The sequence below is a fragment of the Candoia aspera genome, chromosome 7 (genome assembly GCF_035149785.1).
Source record: "Candoia aspera isolate rCanAsp1 chromosome 7, rCanAsp1.hap2, whole genome shotgun sequence".
Taxonomy (NCBI): domain Eukaryota; kingdom Metazoa; phylum Chordata; class Lepidosauria; order Squamata; family Boidae; genus Candoia; species Candoia aspera.
Genome location: NC_086159.1, coordinates 2351455 through 2367082, shown reverse-complemented (window position 1 = coordinate 2367082; position 15628 = coordinate 2351455). Strand labels below are relative to the sequence as shown.

General features: G+C 52.7%; 1 protein-coding gene across 2 annotated transcripts in view; it reads left to right on the top strand.

The window, feature by feature from the left end:
* Nucleotides 1-15628, top strand: part of FLNC (filamin C) — a 74680-nt gene that overhangs the window by 33687 nt on the left and 25365 nt on the right. For both annotated transcript variants that reach the window (XM_063308985.1, XM_063308984.1), the window contains exons 9-25: nucleotides 1989-2126; nucleotides 2576-2702; nucleotides 3710-3846; nucleotides 4730-4923; nucleotides 5111-5224; nucleotides 5444-5587; nucleotides 6617-6740; nucleotides 7322-7482; nucleotides 8849-8939; nucleotides 9230-9399; nucleotides 9716-9833; nucleotides 10130-10392; nucleotides 11430-12027; nucleotides 13057-13230; nucleotides 13686-13848; nucleotides 14662-14822; nucleotides 15247-15414. In XM_063308985.1, coding sequence (XP_063165055.1) covers nucleotides 1989-2126; nucleotides 2576-2702; nucleotides 3710-3846; nucleotides 4730-4923; nucleotides 5111-5224; nucleotides 5444-5587; nucleotides 6617-6740; nucleotides 7322-7482; nucleotides 8849-8939; nucleotides 9230-9399; nucleotides 9716-9833; nucleotides 10130-10392; nucleotides 11430-12027; nucleotides 13057-13230; nucleotides 13686-13848; nucleotides 14662-14822; nucleotides 15247-15414 — 3045 coding nt within the window. The remainder of the gene's footprint in view (nucleotides 1-1988; nucleotides 2127-2575; nucleotides 2703-3709; nucleotides 3847-4729; nucleotides 4924-5110; nucleotides 5225-5443; nucleotides 5588-6616; nucleotides 6741-7321; nucleotides 7483-8848; nucleotides 8940-9229; nucleotides 9400-9715; nucleotides 9834-10129; nucleotides 10393-11429; nucleotides 12028-13056; nucleotides 13231-13685; nucleotides 13849-14661; nucleotides 14823-15246; nucleotides 15415-15628) is intronic.

The window sequence follows — 15628 nt, the reverse complement described above, 5'->3', positions numbered from 1 at the left end:
CAGTCTGTCTGTACCCCACCCGCCGATGCCAAGAAAATCCCACCCCCCACTCTGCCCAAGCCGCGTAAACCAAGTTAGTAGCGTGCACTCGGCTCGCCCGCTGCACTTGTGCTCCTTGGCATGGGTCGATCCAATGTTAGCATGGCATTGGTGGGGTTCCGGTGACCCTGGTTTGGCTCCGTCGCCTCCTTGGTTCATAGCGAGGATGGGGTGTCTTAGCTGCAAATGTTGGCCGGTGTTTTCGATGGATGCTTTGGGAGCCCTTGCGGGACCTCAGCGGCATTGGGAGGGGGGTGCTTAGCCCTCCCCGTGTCAGCACGATCCAGGCCAGCATTTCTCAACCTCAGCAACTTTGAGATGGGTGGACTCCAACACCCAGAATTCCCCAGCCCATGCATCAAGGCAGGGTCTCTTCCATTCGCTCCCAGCTTCCCCAGGCTGAGATTTGGGGGGAGGGTCCCTTTTATCTGTTCCCGCTTCTTGCATTCCTTCAGCAGCCTGCTTGCTGCCGCCTGGTTGGCCTTAACGCTGCCAGCTTTCCTCTGAAAAACCAGGGAGGCTTCCATTGCAAAGAGTTCCCTCAGGTGCCTGGTATCTTGGGCCTCTTTCCTGCGCTGCCCGCTTAGGAGGTGCAACGGGAGGCGTTTCCTCAGTGGCCCCGCATGCTTCTCCCAGAGTTGTGCTGCTGCCTGCAGGTGTGACTTCATCCCCTGCACCCCGTTGCTTGAGCAGAGCCCCCATCCCCGGCCTGGTGCCCAGCAGTTCTGTGGGACTACAGACTCCCTAACTTCATGGCAGACCTGCTGGGGATCGGAGGGGTCTGGTCTCACCCATTCTGAATAGTGCCAGGTCGGGGCCGGCTCCTTTGGCCTGCTTTGCCAGCTCAGTACTCATCTAAAGCTTCCCTCCTCTATTTTTCTTTCTCAGCTTGCCAGTAATATTCTCATAACCAATAACTGCTAATTCAATCATATCTTTCCATCCCTCCCTTTCCCTCTTTTTTGGGGCTGGAAGAATTCCTCCTTCCCTCCCTCATCTTCCTCCCTCCCTCCCTTTTTCCTTCCTTCCTTCCTTCCTTCCTTCCTTCCTTCCTTCCTTCCTTCCTTCCTTCCTTCCTTCCTTCCTTCCTTCCTTCCTTCCTTCCTTCTCTCAGCTCTTTCCCTCCCTCCCTCCCTCCCTTCCTTCCCACATTTCAAAAGTCATCCAATGGGCAACATTTGAGCAGAGACTTTAAAATACCCCCTTTTCCCTCCCACCTGACGTGTGTCAAGACGTGTGCCTGGTTGTCCCTGGGAAGCACACTTCTGGTAGCAGATCAGTGTGGCTTTTGCATGCCCAAACACTAGATTTCCTGGGCTGCTGGGCATGAGATGGTACGCCCAAGAGAGAGCTGTGCTGGGAAGAAGCAGCTCCTTCATACTTAGAAGAAAGAGGAGGTGGTTTCAGTGTCTATGACTTTGCTTTGATTTTGCAGGGCTGGGTTGGGAAAGGAAACCACCAGGGAAGGCCAGGGCTGTAAGCTAGCTTGGAAGGTCGAGGAAACTTCCTGAAAGGAGGCAAAGTTTATTTTGGCTTTCTGAGCTGGCCCTGGAATTTCTCAAGGTCTCCTTGGCTGAGAATCTCAGCTGGCTTTCCTCCTTTTCATTCCATCAATAATATCCCTAATGTTCACTATCAGCTGGCTCCTTTCTGAAAACATTTCAAGTTGGCGTCCTCACTTGGCCCCCTCTTTCTGCTAAGGTTGCTGGTGCATCCGGGAGGGTGCATGGGTACTTGGGGGGACCTGGTCCCCTGGCCCTGCGTGCGCATCACAGCTCGGATCAACCCTCTTCCAAGCCCCTCTGTGGGGCTTAGTGAGTCCTGAGTTCCCTCAGCTGGTGCAGATGCCAGCCCCCTGGCATCCCCTGTGCCCTCTCCTCCCCCAAGGGACCCCTTGCGATTCAGCCCCTTCCCTTGGTTCTAAGCTTTGCCTCTTCTCTCCTTTGCAGCTTGCAGCCCCAACGCTTGCCGTGCGATGGGCCGGGGTCTCCAGCCGAAGGGGGTGCGCGTGAAGGAGGTGGCAGATTTCAAGGTGTACACCAAGGGAGCCGGCACTGGGGAACTCAAGGTGGTCATCAAGGGACCAAGTAAGTGCGGGAGACAATCTGCTCTCCCTCCACCTTCTGCTGAAATTGTGCAGCCTGTTGACCAGGAGGTGACTTTGGGTCCAGGGGATAGGACTCTACCTCTCTGGGGCAGGATGATGGCTGAAGGAGCATTTGGGGCAGAGGGGAGGAAGAGAAGAACCAGTTGGGAAATAAGAGAAGGGTCCAGCATAAGGGCTGTGTGTGCTTTGGAAGGTGAGCACAGTGTCTCTTTAAAGCAGCCACATCTTTTTTCAAGGTTCCCCACAAGGCTGAAAGAAAAGATACAGCTGCTTTAATAAATTGCTATAAAGACTTGGAAGCCGGATCCAGCTGCAGGGATTGTCTAACATTCATCTCTTCTTAGGAATGCTCCAAAAGGAATCATAATGGCCACCTGCTTTGTTTGTACAGCGGGATGTTATTTCAAAGGATTTTTTTTTCACCCCCAGGAGGAACAGAAGAGCCAGTGAAGGTACGAGACGCCGGTGATGGGGTATACGAATGTGAATATTACCCCAAGGTGCCTGGGAAGTACGTGGTGTCGATTACGTGGGGCGGCCACGCCATTCCGAGGAGGTACGCAATTCTGCAGCTGCCAGATGAGCATGAAGTGGCATGGCACTTACGATCGTCGCAAACTGATGGTGGGGAAACCTTGCCCTTAAAAGCCTCCAGCCAGGGGCATCCACAAGGGATATGTGTCAAAAACATTGCAACGATGGCCACAAACACACAATCAAAACCCCACCCCTTTTTTACATGTCTCACGCTGACTCCAGTGGCAGTGAGTTCTGCATGTTATGCTCACAAGGAGTGTGTGGCGGGGATCTGATGTATTTCAGTTGCTCGACTGGTGCAGCCAATAGGGAAGGGGGAAGGCAAGGAGAGGAAAAAGTTCCCATGGGGAAATGTCTCCTTCTGTCTTGGCTGTTTCCTCAAATGAGAGCTGTACAGGTAGTCCTCACTTAACAACCACAACAGGGACCAGAAAATTGGTTAGGTGGTGCGGTCGTTAAGTGAGTCACCACGTGACCAGACCTGATTTTACAAGCATTTTTCAAAAGGTTGTTAAAGAATCACAGATCGCTAAGTGAATCACCACAGACATTAAGCGAATCCAGCTTCCCCAATGGACGTTTTTTGCCAGAAACCAGCAAAAAAAAGTCACAAATCATGATCACATGAGTGCAGGACGCTATAGCTGGTTGTAAATGTGAGCCGGTGGTCAAGTGCCTGAATTGGGATCAGTAGGGCTGGTGTGATGGTTTGCAATGCTCATAAACGCGAGTACAGGTCATAAAGCACTTTTTCCGAGGCTGTTGTATCTTTGGACCATCATTAAACGAATGGTCATTAAGTGAGGACTACCTGTAGTTCCAGCTGGCTTCAGTTTGCACAGCTAACCTTTAAAAAAAATCCTATGAATTGTAGAAGTAGAATAAATGATGTAAGCAGCGGAAAAGCGATTACTTGATGCAGAACCTGATCCAGACTGGCCATCCGGTGAAGCCCCCGGGTGAATTCTGAGGGGGGGTTCCGGCTTGCGGGATGCATCCTGAACCTGTCCCTTCCTTCTTTTCCAGTCCCTTTGAAGTGCAGGTGGGACCTGAAGCTGGGCTGCAGAAAGTGAGGGCTTGGGGGCCCGGCCTGGAAACTGGCATGGTGGGCAAGTCTGCCGACTTCGTTGTGGAGGCGATTGGCACCGAAGTGGGCACGCTGGGTACGTAAGAAGAGTGGCAGGGGCAGGAGGCTAAGCTAGCCTGGGCTGGGCTGGGCTGGACTGGAGGGCGTGGGAACAGTGTGCTCACTTGTGGACTGGCCAGCCCAGGGAGGCCCATCAACCCTCCTCCTCTTTAAAATTCCCAATATGGCCTTTGATTCCATGATTTCATGCTCCAAATGGCTGACTGAGTTCACACAACACACTTAGTGAGGTTAGGTAGAAAACCAAGCAGCCATGTGCATGCAAGATATGGAAGATGGTTGGTTTTAATCCTGGGTCGCTCGTTGGGGGTTTAGCATGTTGTGCAAAGCCAGACTGTTGAGTTACTTTGTGGTTCTGAATATGCTGTGAACCCAGAAACTTTAATTCATTAACCAAGTTAAGCAGGTTTGTGCGCATGCAGTCGGTCTCTCTCCCAAGCCTGATTGTTTTAAGCGGTAGCTGATTTCCATCCATGAACGATCAGAAATTGCACCCTCTAGTAGCAAACTCAGGAGAGGAGTCTTGTGTGAATGGGATGAAATGGAACCGGGGAGAAGCAGGACTGGAAATGGAGTTTTAGGGAGTTTGGCCAAACCTGGAGGCTTGCAGATGCGAGTGTTGCAGAGGGTGGGTGGGTAAAAAAGTCAAGATGGCCGCCATGGCCTCATGATAAAATCTCTGCCCCCTTTTCACATTGCAGCCCCCCTCCCTCTGGAATCTGGGGAAGGCACCTCTCTAGCGTGACTATATTAGGTCGATATCAGTTGGAAAGCAAAAACAACAACACCTGGAGGAGTGTGTTGTGGCACCCGGGAGCATCGTTGCATTAACAGCCCAAGGGATGGCCTCCCACCGCTGGCTGGTCTCCCAACTGCTAATTCTGCCCACCCCCTCACAGGCTTCTCCATTGAGGGCCCCTCGCAGGCCAAGATCGAGTGTGACGACAAAGGCGACGGCTCATGCGATGTGCGATACTGGCCCACCGAGCCAGGCGAGTATGCCGTGCATGTGATTTGCGACGATGAGGACATCAAGGACAGCCCGTTCATCGCCCACATCCTGCCTGCCACCAACGAGTACTTCCCAGAGAAGGTAGGCCTTTCTGGCTGCTGGCCTCCCGCGATGTCTCTTGAGCCATCGGGGTCATGCCCTCCTCTGGAGCCCTCTTCCCTGGGGAGCCAGCCTTGGGGTGGACTTGCAGGATCCCAGCAGAGACAGCTTGGGGTGGGTGGCCAAGGCGTTCTGGGGCTGGGCTAACTGCTCCACCACTTACTTCCAGGTAAAAGCTTTTGGTCCTGGACTGGAGCCTGTTGGTTGCATTGTGAACAAACCAGCGGAATTCACCATCGATGCCCGAGGAGCAGGGAAGGCAGAACTCAAGATCTATGCACAGGTAGGTGGGCAGCGGGTCAAAAGCTGCATGCCTTTCAACCGCTTCTTCATCCTGGGAGTCCAGGCACAGTGGCCAATGCCCTGCCTTCATCTGATGGCACTGGGGCCTGAGCAGCGAAGCAACCTCTGCTTAGGAGCCTCGGGATCTGCCCAAGAGTCTCCTTGGCCAGCCAGGAGTCACTTAGCAGTTGTTTTTTAACAGAAGTACTTTTCTTCCTAGGATGCAGAAGGCGTCCCCATTGACATCAAAGTCAAGGACAATGGCAATGGTACCTTCTCCTGCGTCTACGTCCCCACCAAGGCCATCAAGCACACCATCATCATCAGCTGGGGAGGCGTCAACATCCCCAAGAGTCCATTCCGAGTGAGTGACTCGAGGGTGGAGGGGTGTGCTGGTGCGCACAACCAGTCCTTGGCTGTCTTCTGTCGATGGCCCTTTGGGGGGCAGGGAGGGGTAAACTAATGCATGGACAGGTAGGAGATCCCTGGCCAGTCTTCTGTTGAAGCTTAGAGATGGGAAGGTCTCTGTGTAAGTATGTAGGGGCAGTCACCAGATCCAGCTTCCTCTCGCCATCACACTCACCTGGCTTAGCCTCTCCCCACACTTGGAGGAGGGTGATGTAGTTCAACACAGCCAGGACAACCTGAGCAGAAGCTGGAGGCAACAGAAACTGAGATGGAGACACTGCCTCAGAACCAGGAGTCTCTGACCAGCCATCCCGATCGATAGGCCTTAGTGGACTTGACCCAACTTTTATACAGGTAGCCCTTGACTTAATGACTGTTCATTTTAATGATGGTCTGAAGTTATGACAGCCTCAGTATGGGTGCTTTATGGCCTGTAAAGCACTTCCAAGTGTCACAAAATGTTGCACCACCCCCCTGCGATCACATGATCCCATTTCAGGCACTTGGCAACCGGCTCACGTTTATGACTGGTTGCAGGGTCCCATGGTCATGTGACCACATTTTGCGACTTTTTTGCCATTTTCTGGCAAAAAACGCCCATTGGGGAAGCTGGATTCGCTTAACGACTGCAATGATTCACTTCACAACCGCTGTAAAAATGGTCATAAAACAGGTCCGGTCACATCGCGACTCACTTATGACTGCAATGACTTATGATGGAAATTCTGGTCCCAATTGTGGTCGTAAGTTGAGGACTACCTGTAAATTGGTTGGATCTCCTTAAAAGCTACCGAGGCCACTGTCTTTAGTAGTCATGAGTTCCATAGGTTAATGATGTGCCGGGATGCTTTAATTTGGGTAACTGAGCTGAGCCTGAATGGCTTTTTCTAGTCCGTTGTGATTCCACAATTCTCCTTTTCCTCCTCTTGCTCTGGAAATGCCCTTTGTTTTTCCTGCACTCACCTGCCTTTCTTGCTCATCACAGGTGACTGTTGGCGAAGGCAGCCATCCAGATAAAGTCAAGGTATACGGTCCTGGGGTGGAGAAAACGGGGCTGAAGGCCAGCGAACCCACATACTTCACAGTGGACTGCAGTGAGGCCGGGCAAGGTGAGCCCCCAATCTGAGATCCAGAGGGAGGGTGTGAGTTAAAGCTAACCACAAAAGCTGTTGGGTTGAACCAGCTCCCCAGGTGTCCTTTTTGGAGAAGACATCCCATCTTTGGCTTCTTCATGGGCTGGGGGTTTCCCACAATGGCCCTGACCTTTGCTCCTTCATCCAAATGTCCTCCTAAGGCAAGAGTTCTTGCTGGATTCTGGTGGGTTTGTAGGAAGGCACTGACTTCACGCACCCTTCCTGATTTGTCCAACTAAATTTCCCATCATCCCCAGCCAGCAATCTGGAGGCTACTCAGTTGGGGAAGGCTAACTTACCTCTGCCTTGTATCTCTTCTGATGGAGCTCTCGGCTTCTTCAACAAGGCTTTCATGAAGGATTCAAGTGGGTCTAGGATGCAAGTGGATATGTTGGCTTGCCCAGAAGCTGGGTCTGGGAAGCTTCATCCTGCTGGGGGCACCAGCTCTGAAAAAAGATGCTGAGCTTGGGGTAGGGACGACCGAGTTGGGGCTGGCCCCCTTGTTCCCAAACTCCAGACCCTCCCGGCCAACATCTTCCATTGCTTTTGTTTTTCAGGAGACGTGAGCATTGGCATCAAATGTGCTCCTGGGGTGGTGGGTCCAGTGGAGGCCGACATTGATTTTGACATCATCAAGAATGACAATGACACCTTCACTGTGAAATACACCCCCCCAGGCCCCGGGCGTTACACCATCATGGTGCTGTTCGCCGGCCAGGTAAGGCCCAGGGAGCAATGGGGCTGCCCAGCCTTGGAGCCTCTCTGTATGCCTGATGTGGGTGCAAGTCAGGATCAGTGGTCTGGATCAGAACATTTTGGCCCTTTTCTTGCTCAGTAGGTTGATAGTTCCTGTTTTGCTTCTCCGTCACCAAGGCTCTGACTTCATGGGAGAAGGACCTTTCAGCAGGGCCGCAACTAGGGTCTGTGTCACTCGGGGCAAACATGGATTCCGCACCCATTTTGGTGCCCTCCCAGCACTCATTTTGGCGCCACCCCCCCCCCCAGTGCGGTGCCCAGGGCACATGCCCTGCTTGCTCCCCCCTAGTTGCGGCCCTGCGTTTCAGGGTTTTGGCAGGGAGAGAGTCGGCTCCATTCAGCCATCACTCCATCCAAAGGGTCCGTCTGGCTTTTTGGCCAAGAACGATTCCGCACCAAGGGATGATGGGAAGAGGGGAGGAAAGGAACAGGACCCATGACGTAATCAATCTGTTACTTGCCGCCTGGGTGTAAAGGGAAGAAGGAATAACCTTGAGGAATAGGAGGAAGGGCCTCGACCCAGAGAACGGTCAGATAAAAGAAACCTGAGTCTGGACCAGAACTGTAAGCTGAGAAAGCATCTCAAACAAGATCTTTCCTAGTTCTCACGAAGATGGAGGGAGGGAGGGGGGAAGCTCATTCAGACTTGCTAGATTCTGTTACTGTAACCTTGTAATAAAAGTAATACTAGCATTCCTGACTTTGGTTTCCTAGTCTGGTCTACCTTGAAGGGCTGACATCAGTCTTGCAAGTCTGAATGTGCCTCCCCCCTCCTTCCCTTTATCTTCATGAGAACCAGGGAAGGTCTCGCCTGAGACTCTTTCTCAGGTTGCAGTTCTGGCCTGGACTCAGGTTTCTTTTATCTGACGGTTGTCTTGGCTGCAGCTCTTCCTCCTGTCCCTCGAGGTCCTTCCTTTGGGCCATTACCTCGGGCCATTCTGAAACTGAGCGTAGAGGGACATAAGTCCCAATTCCTCGTGACCTCTTTCAAGATAAGAACCCCCTCCTCTGTATCCAGGCCAACAGGGGCATCCATGGGGAGTGGGGACAAATGTCATCATGGTGGCCATGATTGGCAATCAATCCCCCACTGCTTTCTGGGATGCATAATACCTGTGAAAAATGGGTGGAGCTCTCTTAACCAGGGTTGTGCCTCCCTCTTGACTTCTTTGACCTCTGCGCCCTCTCCTCGGCTCCGCCACATATTTATTTTAGAGCTGCAGCCGAGGAAAGAGAGCAGGTGAGCCAAGGGGTAGGACCTCACTTGAAGGGTAATCATTTGCCCATCCTGGTACCCTCTTTCCTAATTCCTTTGTTCTCCTGGGCAGGAAATCCCCACAAGCCCCTTCCACATCAAGGTGGACCCCTCCCACGACGCCAGCAAAGTGAAGGCCGAGGGTCCTGGCCTCAATCGGACAGGTGAATTGCCCCCAAACTCACCTGGGGAGGGGGAGGAAATTGTGCCACTCCTCTTCCAAAGAGGGGGCAAGTTCCAGCTCTGGGGAAGAACCGAGGCCCTTCCCAGAAGGGGACTCTCTGCAGCTCAGAGTGCAGTTTCCGGAGATGAACAGGGGTCTCTAGCAGGGAATGGACTGCACAAACTGGCCCCCCCAAGCCGGGTCCCCTGGAAACGGGGCTGCCACGCTTTGTCTCTTGCAAGCCAGGGAAACACGAATGGCTGATCCCTGTTCTTGGCACTTCTTCCCCAGGCGTGGAGGTCGGGAAGCCCACTCACTTCACCGTGTTCACCAAGGGAGCTGGCAAAGCCAAGCTGGACGTCCACTTTGCGGGTGCCACCAAGGGCGAGGTGGTGCGTGACTTCGAGATCATCGACAACCACGACTACTCCTACACGGTCAAATACACAGCCGTGCAGCAGGTGAGTGAGGACCTGCTGTTCTCTTCCTCCCTTCTGGGGCCTCCAGGATGGTCACCCAGCCACAGGGCTGAGAATTCCTAGGTCACCTTCCTAGGAGCTTCCTGACTCTACGTGCTGCTGGCCAGTGGAACAGGCTGCCACATGAACTAAAGAAGTCTCCTTTGCTGGAGGCCTTCAAACAGAGGCTGGATGATCTAGTGGGCCTTGCCTGGAGCAGCGGGTGGGACTGGATGATCTCTGTGTGAGACCTGTCACAGCCCTGTGGTTCCCTCCCCTGCATGACCCTACCAAATGTCTTCCTGTCCCCACCCACCAGGGTAACATGGCAGTGACCGTGACGTACGGCGGTGATCCTATCCCCAAGAGCCCCTTCCCGGTGAACGTGGCTCCCCCTCTTGACCTCGGCAAGGTCAAAGTGCAAGGGCTCAACAACAGTAAGTTTGGCCTGGGGTCTAAGCAGCAGCACCTTGTTGGGCAAAAATGATTTAAAGGGGTTGCCAGAACGGTAACGCCGGGTTGTGCTTCGTGGGGTCTGGGTCGCCGGTCTTCCAGAGCACATGAAATACTTTTGTACCTGGCTTTTCAAAAAGCAGGTAGAGCTTTGGGCTCCTCCCCCAGACTCCTCCCCTTCCCCACCTATCTGACCTGCAACGGAAGAGCCGTTCAGGAAAGCAGGAGGGGTCCTTGCACAGTTGAATTTGTTTAACTCTCCGCTTCCCTCCTCGTGCAGAGGTCGATGTGGGTCGTGACCAAGAATTTACGGTCAACACACGGGGAGCTGGGGGCCAGGGCCAGGTGGACGTCAAGATCAGCTCGCCCTCCCGTCGGCCCATTCCTTGCAAGGTGGAAACGGGGGCCACCAGCAATGTCCACTCGGTGAAGTACATGCCGCCTGAAGAGGGCCAGTACAAGGTGGACATCACGTACGATGGGAATCCTGTGCCAGGAAGCCCCTTTACCGTGGAGGCAGTCATGCCCCCTGACCCGTCCAAGGTCAGCTCCAGCATGATGCACAGCACTGCGTGCCATCTGGTGGGGGGGTGAAGTCGCCCTGAGGGTACGAGCCGGGTTAGGACTGGGCAGCCCCCTGTGGTCCCCTCCTGTAGCTTCTGTGGCCACACATCCAAAGTCCTGTTCTCTGGGGAGGACCTGAGCTCTCTGGTTTAGCTCATGGGCTGGGTTCACACATCATGCCTAACCTGATTGCTAAATTCACCCATTTCCTGGATTTGCTTAATGCAGGAAACCTCAAATGAGCCACATGGCTGGGTTTGCACAAAATACTACCAAAAAACAAACCTTGTTCACACCAAGCAAGCTTTGCAGCTTGTGAAAGCACATCTCTTGGTCTTTACCTGGCTAAGCATATTGTGTGAACGTAGCCTTGCTTTCCAAAATTATCTATCTATCTATCTATCTATCTATCTATCTATCTATCTATCTATCTATCTATCTATCTATCATCTATCATCTATCATCATCTATCATCACACCTCCAGGCAGGACTGGAAAAGACCCTGATCTAAAATTCTGGGGAGGCTGCCTGCTTTCAAAAGACTTGGTAACTTGATGTTGAAGTGTACTTCCCATCACTCTCAGCCAGCATGGGCCATGTTGGCTGGGAAGGATGGGAATTGTAGGATAACATCTCAGGGAGGCTGGTAGGAGGGAATGAGCCAGATGAAAGCCCAGTGGAGGTCAATATAAACACACTTCCTGTGGTCCATGAGGATGACGTAGGATGCTGCGCCCTGACTGATCTTTCAGCCAGCAGCCTTGGTTTCCTAGTTTGAGTCATCTTGTGATCTCTGCCCAGGGTGGCAAAGGAGGCTGCGCTGGGAGTTTGTGGTGGGAGAACCTGTGATGGTGCTCCAGGCCTCCTCCCTTGCTTTTCCTGTTAAACCAGTGTTTTTCAACCTCGGCCACTTTAAGATGGGTGGACTTCAACTCCCAGAATTCCCCAGCCAGCAAGGGCTCAGTGGGTCACGGAGGTGCTAGGAACCTGGCACTCACCCCTCGTTCTCCTCTAGGTGTGTGCCTATGGGCCTGGACTGAAGGGCGGCTTTGTCGGGAAACCTGCCCCTTTCACCATCGACACCAAAGGGGCCGGGACGGGTGGGCTGGGCTTGACCGTGGAGGGTCCCTGTGAAGCCAAGATCGAGTGCCAGGACAACGGTGATGGTTCCTGCTCGGTGTCGTACTTGCCCACGGAGCCCGGCGAATACACCATTAACATCCTCTTTGCGGACACCCACATCCCAGGATCGCCCTTCAAGTCTGACATCAAGCCTGTCTTCGACCCTTCCAAGGTGACGGCCAGCGGGCCTGGTCTGGAGCGTGGCAAGGTGGGCGAGGTGGCCACGTTCACAGTGGACTGCTCCAAGGCGGGCGACGCTGAGCTGACCATCGAGATCATCTCCGATTCGGGAGTCAAAGCTGAGGTGCTGATCCAGAACAACAGCGATGGCACTTACAGCATCACCTACATTCCTTCCTTCCCGGGCACCTACACCATCACCATTAAATATGGTGGGCACCATGTGCCCAAGTTCCCAGCACGGGTCAACGTGGATCCTGCTGTGGACACCAGCAATGTCAAGGTCTTTGGTCCCGGAGTGGAACCTCGAGGTATGTTGGGGAGAGCAGAACGGCAGCCCTCTTACTTTTGCAAGGTGAAAGGGTAGAGTCCCAAGTTGGGGAAGAGAGGTTACAAAATTAATAACAAACCATGCAGATGTTGGCCTTTGTAAAGGTATTCTTTAGGGGTAATTACTAGCCAGAAGTTAAACTACAGATCTATTGGAATACTGAAACTGTGGTTGATTCCCAGCTGTCTCTGAAAAAGGAGGTGCATGGTGACTGCAGAGTTTGACTGTATCAACAGAAAGAGGGTTTCCTCATCATGGGAAGCTCCATTCCTTTCTGCATTGATCAGTAAGAAGGATTTGGAGAATTGGAAGAGATCCAGACTAGAAACTAAGTCCTGGGAAGGGAGCTAGAAGGAGCTGGATGTGTTTTTAAAAAAAGCTGGAAAGAATACCTTGAAAAAAAAAGATTGAGAAGTTAAATCTCCCATCAAAGGCTCAAAAGGATGCCCAGACTTGTTTTCTTGCATTCCAAAGGATAGGACGTGGAAAAAGCTTAGGGACCAGGAGGCAGATTGTGAAAGAAAGTTAGTAAAAACTTCCCAACAGTAAGAGCAGGTGGACAGTGGAACAAATAACCCTGTGGGATTGTGGGCTTTCCTTCACTGTAGCTCCTCCGGTGGAAAACAGACAGTCCTCCCTCCCTGTAATTTACACTGAACAAAGGGCAGGGCTGTGTGGCCTCCGTGGCCCCTTCCCATTCTTGGATTCTGAGATTCTATCATTCTCCTTCCAGAGCTCCAGAAACAATCCTTCACAGCATTATCTTCTGTATTCCTCTTTTCTGATAGGGTACCACATAATGCCACGTTGCATTCTCCCCATTTTTTATTTTTAATGAAGGATCCAGTTATATCTAAGAGCTTTACCTCTTTGCAGCCCCCTTTTGGGAGAAAACAGATTCCTGCACCCAGCTAGTGATGCAGTCTTGAATTCTGGGTTCCTACAGTATTTTCTGGGTGATCCAAGCGGTGTTGTCTGCATTGCTAAATCCTTTCCCCTTTCTCCCCAGGGGTGCTGTGTGAGGTCACCACGGAGTTCACAGTGGACGCTCGCTCTCTCACCAAAACCGGGGGCAACCACATCAAGGTGCGGGTCATTAACCCCTCAGGGGCCAAGACAGACACCTACATCACCGACAATGGGGATGGCACGTACCGGGTCCAGTATACCGCCTTCGAAGATGGTAAGGCTCCACTTATGCGCTCCTCCCACCTCTATTTTGCTCCCTCCCTGCTTTGACGTGCAGCACTTCCCTGCCCTCTTTAATGAAATGGGAAATAAAATGAGAAGTCAGGAGTTTCTAGTTGCAACTGGAATTCTTTAACCAGAATTCTGCAAGCAGAGTTTATTCTGCAAGCAATTTTGTTTACCTTTGCTCATTTGCACCCAGTCAAACCAGCGGTTTCTCCAAATGCTTGCATGCCTATTTTCAGTCTTGAGGGCTAACAACTTGAAGAAGGGGGGGGGAGGAAAAATTCTCGATATGCTGAATATATGGGTGTATACCGTACAATAGCAGAAGCCTTGGGAGTGTCGTAATAATGGAAGGGAATGTAGAGTCCGCCCTCCCAGGCAAGGGTGCAGTGATGTTTGCCTTGCACAGGGGATGGGGGCCCACTTGAGCTGTTTGCCTTGCAGGGGTGCATCTGGTGGAGGTGACTTACGATGATGTGCCAGTGCCCAAGAGCCCCTTCCGGGTGGGAGTCACTGAGGGCTGTGACCCCAGTCGCGTCCGTGCCTATGGCCCCGGCCTTGAGGGGGGCCTTGTGAACAAATCAAACCGTTTCACTGTGGAAACCAGGTAGGCCTCTCCTTCACCTCTCCAACTGGGTTTAGCAGTAATTATTCCGCTCGGAGAAAAGGTGGAAAAATCCAGGTTAATTAATCGAGGCCTTGGGTTCAAGGCAGCCTCCAGTCTTTGCAGGTAGCATTTGGCCTAACCCAGTGTTTTTCAAACTTGGCAACTTTAAGACGGGTGGACTTCACCTCCCAGAATTTCCCAGCCAGCATGTGCCACTGCGGTGCACGTCCAACACCTCTGGTGGGAAGCCAAGGGGGAGCTGCTGTTGGGAATTTGGCATCCTTGCTTGCGAACGCAGAAGATTTCACGGCTTCCGGGGCGAGGTGCATATTTTGCCTAGAACATTTTATTTTACGAATGGACTGACTCACTGATTTATAGGACAGTACTTATAACTTGCCCCAGTCCCAAAGGACTTTGGGTGGTGCATGACTTCAAACAAACAATAAATAAATCATCATCACAAATGACTGGATGAAATTCAAGACAGGCACCCACAGTCAGCTGACGTTTCTCTGGGGATGTCCAAGGGGTTATCACTGATAAAGGGAAGTGTCCACGGATGTTTGTGCTGCAGCACTTTTGAGATTCGATGACCTTTGAACCCCAGGTCGCATAGAAGGGATGGTTCTATTGCATCTAGTGACTTTTCCCTGCAACCCTCGTGCATTTCACTTGCTTCATAATTTTGCTTTTTTTAATCCACCTAATGGTTTGGGGCTAGACAGAAGGACTTCCTGTAGCGACGCTGCAGCTTTGCTCGCGGGCCCTGTTTTCAGGCGGGGTTCTTTAAGGGGTCTTTTCCTTTCACAGGGGCGCAGGGACTGGTGGTCTCGGCTTGGCCATTGAAGGCCCCTCAGAGGCCAAAATGTCGTGCAAGGACAACAAAGACGGCAGCTGCAGCGTGGAATACATCCCCTTCACGCCAGGGGACTATGATGTCAACATCACCTTTGGGGGACGCCCCATCCCAGGTGGGTGGAAAGGATAGCTGAGGAAAGGGGGCTTGCCAAGATGGAGGACATTGTTCTAGATCTGGGAACTCTTCTCTGCAAGCCTCTTTCCTCCAGGCTAATGTTTCTCAACCTGGGCCACTTTAAGATGTGTGGACTTCAACTCCCAGAATTCCCCAGCCAGCCATGCTGGCTGGGGAATTCTGGGAGTTGAAGTCCACACATCTTAAAGTGGCCCAGGTTGAGGAAAACAGCTCCAGATTCTCCAGGGGGGCTGGTTGGATAGCTCCAGTTCCATGGTGATCTAGTCCTCCTTCCTCTGTGGGTTTCCTTACTTGATAACCCTTCCTTCCCGGGTGGAAGCCCAGATGTGCAACCAGATGCGGTCCAGGTGCCAAAAGGGCAATCCATCTTTGGGGAACTGATAGTTGATCTCTCTTCTCAGGGAGCCCCTTCCGTGTTCCGGTCAAAGATGTGGTCGATCCCAGCAAAGTGAAGTGCTCAGGGCCCGGGCTGGGGGCCGGCGTGAGAGCGCGTGTTCCCCAGACCTTCACAGTCGATTGCAGCAAGGCTGGGCTAGCCCCCCTTGAGGTGAAGGTGTTGGGACCCTCAGGTATGGAGGTTGGGGGGGAGCGTTGATCGAGGCAGCGTTATGGGATGGCGCATGCCAACAGCAGCAAGTTGGGAAGAATTGCCTCGATGCGGCTTGCCGGTCTGTGTGCTGAGGCATGTGGAGGGTGGCAAAGGATAGAGGTCGGTGCCTGGATCCTGGAGGAGGGGAGCAGAGGTGACCCCAGCATTGTTCCCCTTTCGGTAGCCAAGCTCTG